At 35.8% G+C, this 12633-nt stretch overlaps 1 protein-coding gene across 1 annotated transcript in view; it reads right to left on the reverse strand.

The window, feature by feature from the left end:
* Positions 1-12633, reverse strand: part of ADCY2 (adenylate cyclase 2) — a 208737-nt gene that overhangs the window by 38538 nt on the left and 157566 nt on the right. Inside the window, exons 15-16 of the mRNA XM_068671030.1 lie at positions 10479-10563; positions 1594-1731 (exon numbers count right to left, since the gene is read on the reverse strand). Coding sequence (XP_068527131.1) covers positions 1594-1731; positions 10479-10563 — 223 coding nt within the window. The remainder of the gene's footprint in view (positions 1-1593; positions 1732-10478; positions 10564-12633) is intronic.

Below are 12633 nucleotides of genomic sequence, written 5' to 3' on the forward strand. Positions count from 1 at the left end.
CATTTATTTAATTTAGTTCAAAATAGGAGAAACCGTCTAATCTGATATCTATTTTATAAGCCCCTCCATCTCTGTGGTTCGTCCTGTAGTATTCCCAGTTAACATTTCCTTGTTTATTCTTATTTTCCTTGTTATCTTTCATAAAGGCATATAGTCTTGAGCTGAGGACAAGAAGTGATGGAGAATCAATAATTTTTCGGAACAATTTTCTCCCATTGCTAACTGTCTTCACTGCTGAAAGTGAACCTAATTTCTCATTTTCCAATCACCACTTCGTGTCTTTCTCTACAAACCTTATGTATCAAATTAAATTAGCTGAATTTTAAATTCCTAAACACAGAATTGTTTTTGACCCTATCTCCTCTCCTTAGAAATGGAGGAGAAAGAAAAATATCTTCTGAAAAGAAAACCAACAAAACCAAGATTAGGATCACTTAATAGAAAAGAACTGAGATAAGGCTCTACCACAAATGTCAAGTGTCCACATTTAAAAGCCCACATTACATCATTACATCATTCTGACAGGTTTAGTACTTACTGTAACAAATGATTGACAAAGGGTCCCCTGAAATATTACAGGAAAAAAAATAATGAAACTGTACGTATTACCAATCTTCATGTTCTTTATGAACTTCAAGTAACAAAAAGTATCGGGAACTCAAGGAAGTGCTAGAGTTGTAATTTCAAAAGCACCCAAGTGCAAATCTCATAGACTTGAAATGTGGCTAATACCTACGCACTGATGTTTGTAATGTTTGAAAACATTACCGAACTAAATATTACAGTTCCCATTTTGCAGATGTAAAACTAAGCTGGAACAATTTCCTCATTCTGTATGAATAGCATTAGGTTCAGCCTGCAGGGCAAAACAAACAAGGTTTTTTGATCCCATATACTGCTCATGCCATTTAACAACACATACTCCAGAACAAACAAGTTCATTAAGATTCTAGCTCTATGCAGACTAATGGCAGATTTACTTCAGATTTGTTATAGTTACAAAAGGATAATAGAATTACATGGATTTTCCCTATTATGAGAGAAAAGTAAAGCACAAGTAGAAAAAACTACAGTAGAGGTAATTTCTAACAAAATTCCAGTCCAGTACTTTTGAAGCTTTGACGTAGCTTTGATTTTTTTCCTTTTTCAAATAAAAGACAAACACATGAAATTCAATAAGGTACACATTATGATGATTTTGTGAACAGCATGAGGAGCATCACAAACCAGAATAAAACTTGCTTTCTTTTGCACAAAATCTTCCATGTATCCTGTGAGGACATACTATACCTTTTGAGCATTACTCTGTTTTTCTAAGCAATGGACAGATGAGCAAGGGAATTGAAACAATTCAAACCTAGGATTTAACTACCTTTTATTCCTTCTAAATTACATTTTTCTTTAATAAGCTTAGCTCTTACGCAGAAAGAGGTCCTCATATAGCATGTTTTCTGTTGCTCTGTTTTACATTTCTGTCTCTGGTAATATTATCACCCATAATATGGGACATAAATCCGAAATATTATCTAAACCAACAAAAAAGATCTTAAAAAGATCTTAAAAGATCTTAAAAAAATCTCTTTTTTCGCTTACCATGTTGAACACGGCCATAGTTAATATTATTGCAGTGGTTGTCAATGTAAGAGTGATCCGCGGCCAAGGACGGTTTGCAATTATTCCAGATGATTTCAGGATCCACAACAGTGAAGCTGATGCTTTCTTGCTACATTGCTAAGTGCAACAGGTTTAAAAAGAGAAAACAAATATAGCTTTAGTATATTTAATTACTATAAACAAGGGCAGAATCACAAAGGTTCAAGAATGTAGGCAGCATTATTGTTTGTAGTGGAAAATAGCAAACCCTGACTATCACCCACAAGCACACACTCATGTTCATAGGTCACATAGTACGGACTTCACCCAGTAATTCTTTCACTGAATACAAAAGTTTGTGCTGTAAACAGACAGTATTTTCAAAAGAACTCCCTCGCACTCCCCAGGCAGATGTCAAATTATGGAGTCTTCTCATCCTTTCCTACTTTAACATCAATGCTTCTAATTGCTAAAAGTAATCTTTGAAAAATTTACAGCATTGAATTGTAGAGATTACTTAGCTATGCTGAGAATTGCCAAGAACTGCTTAACTGCTTGCCATATACCTGTACAGTTTTGAACAGACTTCTGTAACTTCTGTACCAAAATTTCATGTAATAATTCTAAATTTCTTTGGTTTACAAGACTTTTGATCAATATTGCTCGAATTTACTAATGTATTGTAAGCAATGAGGAATGAATTGGACTGATTTTGTACATTTCTTTAAAAAGCTATTTTTCTGCTTCTATTAAAAAAAAAAAAAGTTTTTATGTTAACTGGGCAAGTTTATTACTAAAAAAAGTTCTGGAGAAAAATAAAATATTTCAGGTAACAATGTATCATTCAGCCAGTATGATTAGTCAATCAAGAGATTCCATTCTTCTAGCTGCTATTGCTAAAATTACAGATATTGCTGCATCTGACCTGAAGAAAAACTGTTAGACTGCAACTCAAAAATGAAGTTGTAGATTGTTACTTCCACCTGTAAAACAGAAACACACCAACAGAACTCGGTGAAGCATTTCCTGACAGGCTGTTCAATGCAGAGCCCTGAGTTCTGCAGGGGAAGGACCACTGTGCGTTTGGTACATCTGTGCACCCACCTGGTTTGTTACACAGGTGACAGGTCTCTGGCACAGCAGAGAGAGCAGCCTACATAGTTTAAACCAATGAAGCTAGTGAAAGGAAAATCTATGACAAAAACATGGTTCACAATGACAATTTTAAAATTTTGAGAAGAAATTTCTTGGAAAAAAAGAAAGACAATACTATTGATTTTGTGTATGAACTAACAGATTTGCTGAACTTTATTTCACCTGTAATTTGAGCCATCTAAATCCAGCCTATACAGCAAACAACTGCTAAAATTCAGTACTGCAGAAAATTTAGGGAACAACTTCTGGCAGCAGAACTGGAATGGGGGGGGGTGATCATTAAATTTAGGTTCCTAATAGCACTGTCAGATCTATGCAGGTTTGTTTTACTGATTCTGACCTCACATCAAAACACTTTTTGTAAATGTTATGTCTCATTTTCATATTTCATAAGAAAATGGAGAATAACATGAAAGGAAGAAAGTAATTATTTCTAGAAAGCATGCGAGAAGGGTAAAACATCATATCCCAGTAGCATTATCTGCTCTGTTTATTCTAAGTGGAGCTGGCAGAATATGGTTCAGTGTTTATCATTTATGAACTAGAAATAATAGGTATTTGCAGTATTAAAGGTGACTAATGTATTACCTTTTCATCTGAACATGTTAAATCTGATATGACAGCTCAGCATGATAGTGACTAATAACTTATTTTGAATATTCAACTAATTAAAATGTATCCTGTGTTGTCTTTCCACATACAAAAACCTACTTCAGCATTTAATAAAATGAATGCCATCTTTCTGAGTGAGAGCAAGGAACTGGTGCGAGAATTAATTGTGACAGCTGTGTCGTAGATGAAAGACAGTGTCGCAAGAGCTGTCACACTTCTCCTTCGCGTGCTAGCAGAGGTTAGAACATTTGACTGAACACCTTCGTTTACAGAAAGCCAGTGAATCAGATTTTCTGTAGTTCTATTATTGTTCTTTTCATTCTGCATTCAAATACACCTTATTGTTTTACTAACACTGATGTTGCAAAGAATGAAATCAAGAGAAACAAAAAGCCTCAGAATTCAGATTATTTTTTTTTTTTTTCACAGAATTGTTTTGTTTTCACTCAGGCTTGGAAGAAGAGACTAAAGTTCAAATCCAAGGAACTGACTGACTGGTTGAGAGTGAATACACTAATCTAACAGTGGAGAGGGGTGATTTTTGACAGAGACACAAGCTTATACTTTACGTACTTTTTAATGGTCCTACTGCTAATTAAAAGAACTAAAAGACGTTTAAAATAAGTATTGTAACACCAAACTTTTGAACTCTGTGGTGGAACCTTTACATATAAGCCAGGCATTTAGAATCCTACAAAATATTATATACAACTGGTTTAACTAAAGCTAGAATCCTGCACAAAGAGCTAACAGCAAACAATAAAGTCAGTTTTGTATTTTAATTTCACCATACTTTGGAGTGTTTATTATCCTTCACAAAGGGTCACATGAAAATGGCTGTGAGCTTCAATTCAACTATCACATTCAAAGGAAAGAACACTGCATTGAGCCATATAAATATACCTTTAGGCACTCAGTGCTGGTACCTCCTGTGATATTTTTCTCATTCAGAAATGTATAGCGTCACTGTACTATATGCTATTTCAAGGTAAGACATTTTCAATCTCTCCTGTCAAAGCTTTTCTACTTCATATGAAAAATTTAAAGAGCCACTGGCTTTCGAGAAAGAACAAGCCTGAACAACTTTTTAAATACAGTGCCCAGGACGCTGAGGTAGAGGAAGAAGTTCTGAATGGTACATCCTACTACCTGGAGTATTTGCTTATTAACCCATCCCTACACAGTTGAAAAGTAGAAATATCCTTTAGGACAGTGACTGGGAACCCTGAAGCTCTTACAACAAGGCTCAGAAATGCTCTCCACAGCTCCACAACACTTGGATTCCTGGAGATACAGGGTACATCTACATTAGCAATTTAGGGTGCACAACTGGTTCTTCTTTGGTGTGGTGTCTTCCACCCACACGTGGGAGTCTTCCAGTGAGCACTGGTGGACACCATGGGTATGCCCAAAGCAGGTTCCCTCCTTGTGGAGCTTTGGGGTCATGGAGCACTGGAGGCAAGCACCAGGCTGTCAGTGAGAGCATCCCACTTTCCACGTGGAACCAGGCACTCCAGCAATTAGCTCTCTGTGCATGTGCTGCTCATACCAAGTGCAGGTAACTGGTACAAACTTCAATGCTAATAAAGAGGCAGTGGGAATGTATGGTCCTTGAATCACATAATCCTGGAACCATGAAGGATTGTAGCAAATCAAGTCCCATCCTTCCCTCTTAGCATCACACCAGGGGCCCATTTATCATCAAAAGGATGGGATGTAACTCAGTTCAATCTCTCCAGTTTGCTGGCTAGGATATTTCCCTGAGAAGTCTGAACACAGTACCTTACTTAATGATGATGGATTTGCCATTGCAGTGCCTGTGCTAGAGATTCATCAAAATGACTTCTAGGTTTGGTGACTTTCTTTCATGGATTCTGCTGTAGCTGCCAAAGTGCCTTTCTGGGTTTTCCCTGCCTTCCTTCATCATAGTGTTTAATCTTAATTTACAAGCTAAGACTTAACTATTGAATAGTGGAACTGAAGGGCCTTGATCTTTCATTTCTATCTGCGTAAGAGAAACATTCACTTCAGAGGTTAAGGTTCCAGGTTGAGAAAATAATTTCCAAGTAGTGCTTGTGCTGATATTCCTGTCCTTGCAGACAGGAATAAATAATCTTCTACATATCTTGAGTGTACACAGTCTCTCTGACTGTTAAGTACCAGGGCCAACTGCTTTAGAGTAAAATGCAGAAGCTGAAGCTTGTGTATCAGTCTTTATACAGGGATGTGGTGTAATGCAGCTAATAAACTACGTGCTCTCTTCTAGCAGGGACAGTGCTGCTCACATACTGGTTGCACTTTATTAAATGCTCTTGTGACCTCAAATCAGATCATTTTTCTTAATTGTGAAGCCAATTACTTTCTGGTGTTTTATTGGCATTGTGTTATGCTAATTCTATGGTCCAATGGCATATTTAAGAGACTATAAACATGTTCAGATGTTCTCCCTTGTCAGCTGAAGTAGGTAGTTTTGCAGGATATAAATATAACAAAAAGCCATTCCACAATAACAGAAAATAACTAACAGAAAGATTATGTGGTACCAATTAAGTGCATGCAAGTAATACAAACAATTTTTTGAGAAAGTACTTGAACCACTACACAAAGAGCATCTGCCTGAAACTAACTAGCTATTTGGCAGGGCTATACCAGCTACCACAGAGATCTTTGCCTTACTAGCTTACTGCATTTCTCCAATGGATTGAATTATATTTTCCAATACATCATTTAGGTAATGAGGTCTCTGCTTCCCTGCATTCACATCAGGAGGTAAAACACATTAAACAGTCACTAGGTCTCATGCATTTTGCACTCACTCTATGAACTCAACTTTTCTATACTTCAAGGAGAAGAGACACAGTATACTTATGAGCTAAAGTCACTGTCCTCTATTTATAGAATTTGGAAAGGCAATGTCTCAAGAAAAATGGAAAGCAAACATTCAAAAATATTAAAAAAAAAATATCCTATATTTTATCTGTTAAAATATATGCCAAAAAGGGTCTTTAAGACTAAAAATACTCACAATTTTAAGATTTAACTCTGAATACAGTGATTATTCACCCCTCCCTCCCCCCCCTCCCCAAAAAAAAAAAAAAAATGCATAGGGACAAAGAAGTAATTGCAATGTAAAAGGTAGAAATCTGTTTCATGTTTCAGGACTTATGCCAATTTTAGCTAGCATTTATGAAGTTTTAATGTCTATAGACAAACAGTTTCTGTGAGAATTCTCAGACCTTGCAGCACTCAGTCAGTTTGCCCAAGATTGTATGTATAAAAGACATGATCTGCAATTCTGTAACCTTGTTATTTGTGCTACCACTGTACCACACTGTTTGATGGGAACATTTCTATTCTTATTTAATCACCAATATTATCACTCCATAAAAGATTGAGCTGGACTGTGCTGCAGTGCTGCTGAACAGTAAAATCAACTAATAATAAATTCAAAGTGAAAGACTGAGCAAAAATCTCTTCTTATAATATTGTAATTAAATTCTGGAAGAATTTAATTTAAATAGTAATTTTAGCATTACAGGGTGGATTTTTTTTTCATTTACCTAGGAAATTAAAATCAAACAGACGAGCTTGTTCAAAGTTGATTTTTGCATGCCTTACTCTGCAGCGTTGACAGTCATTCATGATCCATAAAGACTGAGAGGGTGAAGTGTCAAAGTATTGAGACAAGTGTATAATGCAGTGACAGCCAGATGTCCCAACATGAACTCAGATTTTGCTGGTCTTGCCAGCACTACAGGTCCCACTCTATTAATCTTTTAACAGCCATAAAAATATTTGACTACTACTGCAAGTTCAAGAGAAGCTGTGGATGCCCTGTCCCTGGAGGTGTTCAAGACCAGGCTAGATGAGGCACTGAGCAACCTGGTCTGGCAAGAGGTGTCCCTGCCCATGGCAGTGGGGTTGGAACTGGGTGATCTTTAAGGCCCCTACCAACCCAAACCATTTCGTGATTCAAGAGTAGAAGAGTACAGAGCAAAGGCGCAGTTTTGGGAGGGGGGAGAAAAGATGTGGCTTTATCATCTGCCTTTGTTTCTTACTACATTATTATTATTATTATTATTATTATTATTATTATTATTATTATTATTATTATTATTATTATTATTAGGCGATAAATTAAACTCATTTTCCGCAAGTCAATACTGTTTTATTGACAACAGTAATTGGTAAAAGATCTCCCTACCTTGATACACAAGCTGTTTTATTGTATTTTCTCCCCCATCCCAGTGAGAAGGTAGAATGAGCAAGCAGCTGGGTGGCTGTCTGACCCTTAACTGGGGTTATCCCATCACAGTTCATTTGTTACAGTCAGTCAGGACCAGAAAATTCTGTTCTTTTTTTGTGCATTTTAAATAGAGATATATTTGGCAATTCTAAACTGTAATTATGTGCAGGTGTGTATACACAAAAACATATATACATTTAGGTTATGCTTTCTGGAAAGGACTATGAAATGTACCCCTTAAGAAAAAGATATGTGAAAAATTCACACCGAAAAAAAAAGTCAGGATTAGGATGATAAAGCTTGATTTCTCTAAGCACTGGCAGGGGAATGCTGAAGATACTGATACTTGTTGGCTTGACAATTTCATGCTTTTCCTTCTAGAAAGAAAGCATCTACAATTGTGGGTCAGATACTGCAATGGACATGGCACTGAAACATAACACAGGATGAAACTGAGGTTAAAGCTGCAGAACAATACTTGGATTTGCCACAAAGGAAAAGATCGCACAAAGAGGACAGGAAAGATAAACCTACCACCTCTTCTGTTACTAGTTTCTGCCTCTCATCCACCACCTTACAAAGCTCTGTCCATGCTAGCGAAGAAACATCAGTGCTGCAGCAAATATGGTCGTAGCTTACTTGCTGAAAGACTTCTTAGCATAGCTTCTGCATTAGAGCAGCTGAACTCACAAAGACATCTCTTCAAGCTATTTAGGTTACAACATGGCATCTTACAAGTTAACACAAATGCAATAGCTCTCCATTTCTAAGTGTATGAAACATAGGGAAAAAAAGCATTGAAAGTATGTGCTAGGTATTATTCAAATGGCAGGAATCCTCAACTCTGAATTGGTAAATTTGCTTAGCCATCTACTTAATAGCAGAAAAAATATGTTGCATTCCTCCTATGCTATATTAATTGATCAAATTTCCAGGAGAGTTTACATCCCAATACTCCTTGATACCCATTCACAGGCAACTTTTCATCCTATACAAAAAAGTCTGGCTTTCCCGTGAAGGACTTTTTTCCTCATTTTGTTATTCAACAGCATTACTCTTGACTCTTTCATTTTCCTGTTATGTCAATAAAAAATAGTTTTCATGTAATGTCATGCTTGATTGCTAACTTTTGCTATTAAATAACAACAATACCTCTAGGACCTCACTCCAAGGATTTAAAAACGTTTAAAAATACTGATGCATGTATACCTCAGAATAATTCCTGAGCAGTGGAGCTATCCCTACCTTACAGGAAAGACAACTGAAATGCAGATTAATTACATTTTTTTTAAAACGTATCCTGGTTAATTAGAAGCCTCACAAGGGGAAGAGGAAGCAATTATAAAATCCTGAATCCTCTGTTTCTTGCTTCAACTGCCAGGCCACCTTCCCTTACTGTTTTACTGCACGGTGACATAATTGTCTTTCCCATGTGCATGTTTTGCTTCTATATAAAAGTTCTTTCTCTCAGCTTTATTCACGGAAACTTGTGAAAAATGCAAAGATGGTGAAGAAGAACTGGGGATTAACTGCACCAGAGCCTTCACAGATAGGAGCAATGCATATCCCTTTAGTTACCTGGAGCGTGGAAAGCTGAATCTTTCATTTTACTGCCTCTGGTAACATGGATCACAATGACAGAACCAATGGCACAAGACTTTTGCTTTCCTCATTCCAGTGTTTGACAACCCTCACCGTAAGAAAGCTTCCTCTTGTGTTCAGATGTGTTTTAATTTGTGCACATTGCCTCTTGCCCTGCCAGTGAACACGGCCGTCATCAGGTATTTAGACTGATCACCTCCAAGACTGCTCTTCTCCAGGCTCAACAACTGTGTAACATTGCTAATTTAAGACTCGGTACATCTGTTATACTGCTGTATACTGAGGTATATCAGTATACTGCTGTTAACAGCAGTCAATGTTTGGATGCAAAATAGAAACTGTATTTCATTTTGACCCATTTATCTGAGGTTTGTGGAAATAATTCAGTGCTCTGTTTCAAAAGGTTAAAAAAAAATGGAAAAAAGCAGAAAGGTTTTCTGTTGTGATGTAGTAAGTTAATTCTTACATGGTACAGTAAGAATAGTTGCAAGTAAGAGATAAACTGACCTTAAAAAAATAAGCAAACATTGTGTAATTATGGAACACTTTATAAACAAGTCTACGAATAGATTTATTCTAGATTATATGCCAAATCTTGAATTCTCAAACTGAACATTTTAATATGCTCACTATATCACAGAATCACAGAATTTCTAGGTTGGAAGAGACCTCAAGATCATCGAGTCCAACCTCTGACCTAACACTAACAGTCCCCACTAAACCATATCCCCGACCTCCTGAAGCTGTGGTTCACTAATAGGCATTACAATAACACCTGTACCACTCAAGAGCAAAATCAGTATTTTACTACAAAAATCTTACAAATCAGATTAAATCATTACTGTGAAATACTCTCTAAGCTCAGAATATACAATAATGCAATACTTAAAAATAAACAAATAATGAGGTCCCCAAAATTAAAGCATTTATAAGACAGTTCAGCTCCTGCAAGCACAATAGCAAAAAAAAAAAAAAAAAAAAAAAGAAAAGGAAACCAATCAAATGATAATGCAGACCTTCCAAAAGATTCAGCATCATGGGGGGAAAAGATAATTACTCCACTGGCATTTTCTGTTTTTCAAATAAATGAGTACATTTTACAGTAAGCATGGACAGCTAGCATGGACAGAACAATGTCCTTAGAGGCATGAGGGTGCAAGTGTTTCTCAATAAATTGGTATTCTATAAAGGCAGAGTGACTTGGGAAAATCTGGAGATGTCATTTAAAAGAAGCTATAAACTACTGGATTAATTTTCCTTCAATACCTACCAAGAGCTGTCCAGCAAAGCAGATAAACAAAATGAAGGAAAGCAAGAGAAATGCAGCCCCAAATGAAATTCCAAGAATAGATGTTCTACAAGAAATAAGAAAACATGTATTAATTCATTGGTTACACATTTGTAGCATGACTCTTATTTGCTTATAATGCAGGTAATGATACAAAAAAATACCACATGCAAGTTGCAATTTTCAAATATGAAAACCAAGGAAAAACAGTTTCAATTCTTACCAGAATGACAAGCCTTTTTCCTGTCATTTTTGATCCCACACATATAAAAAATGAGCTGTCAAAAATAACACCACTGAGTTTTGTTTTGTTTTTATTTTTATTTTTTTCCTCAAGGAATACTGGCTTTGGTTTTATCTCTAACTTTGCAAAATTATTATCATGGGTAGATACTAATTTTCATATAAATAATTTAAATGGCAGAATGAATTAACAGCACCAAGGTTGTGGTTTATTTGCTTTTAAAAGGCTCTGTTCAAGAATCTTACTGCTGTATTTTTTGTAGTTGATATAATAAGAGTCTGCTAGATTTACAAAATAATTTTATCATGGTAATGTACCTTTCCCTTAAAGGTAGGAAAAGAAACAGCAGGGAGCAATGATGTGCAGTTTTCAGTGTCTTGTAGCTAGAGCCTGTGGCATCTGTCTTATCTGAGATACTACTGTGTCTCTGTCAACAAGGTCCCTAATTTCATGAATGGGTTTCATGAATTTAACACCTCTGAAACCTCAATTTTTTATCAAATTTGACTGGCTGGCCAGTCAATTCTGAAGCATCAGAGGACAGGCAGCATGATAGAAAGGAAGACTAAACACCATGAAGAAAAGAAAAAGAACAGATTTAAAATAATAATAATAATTAAAAAAAAATAAAAATCAAATCAAAAACTGAATAATCTACATGCTTCCTGAAATCATCCTTACTCAACATTCCTAATAATTCTTTTCATGTATACTATAAATACATAGTTAGTCTAGCCAAAATAGCATCTAGCCAAAATAGTGCTAGGACTCAGTAAACAGAAAAAGGGATACAGAAAGAATCTGTGCATATATGCATGCTGCAGATGTGGAGATCTCTGTATATGAATACCACAGCAGAGCATAAGTGCTCCGCCAGGAACTATATGACAGCTACTTAGCATGGCTGCCTAGGGAAAGAAGCAGTTGGACCTAATTACATTTAATGCATGCCAAGAGGAGATGAGAAGCTCTAGACCAACTGAGCTGTTCAAGGAAAAGAACCAGACATTGTCACGAAGACCCTCACCTGAGTGTCTACTTTCAGTTTTAACCACAGATTTGGCATTTTTTGTAAAATTTGAAAATATCTCTCAGTTACTTTTAGCCCCAGCAAATATCTTATTTTAGCAAACATTTTTTTGCTAGAAATATCGGCACGATGATTTTGAAATAAATTTTATATCCCTTGCTTTTTCCACAAATATAATAAATACATTTTAAGTTAGTTCCCCCATAAACCTATGATTCAGAGTTAAAATATATTCTTAATAAAAGGATACATCTGTGTTCTTTAGAAATGATGTGAGTTCAAATATATATATTTTAGAAACTCTAATACTAAAAATTTAGGAGTAGAACTCCATGGATCAGTTTCCTTGGATTATGTACAAATATTGGAAAAAAAAAAATGATCCATTTTAATAACACTTATAGAAACTGTTTAGAAAAAAATAGCAACTTCACAAATGAATTTGATGCTTTATTGCTGTCATTGAAAGCAATTTATGAGTTTCCCTGCCAATCCTACAGAGAACCTCCTATATGCTAACTATTCACCAATTTTTGTGTTACTGTGAACAGCCAGTGAATAACAAACAACCGGCAGTTCACGACATATATTCACCTTGAAATTATGTTTCCTTTAGAAATTATTTGAAAATCATTATTGCTTTTGAGTACATGTTCTCGGAGAAATTCTCATTAAGACATTACGTTTTACATCAACATACATAAAACTAGCTTCTTTCTACCGTAAAGAATTTTAAATCCAGCAAGCAACAGAAGAGGTGAAAGAAAACGAATTAACTAACAGGCAGTCTTTTTTATATGTACATAAGCACTCCTCATCATATCTGTCCTTCAGTAAGATGCACGTTCCTGCATTTCTAACTA

This window comes from Anas acuta, chromosome 2 (genome assembly GCF_963932015.1).
Source record: "Anas acuta chromosome 2, bAnaAcu1.1, whole genome shotgun sequence".
NCBI lineage: Eukaryota > Metazoa > Chordata > Aves > Anseriformes > Anatidae > Anas > Anas acuta.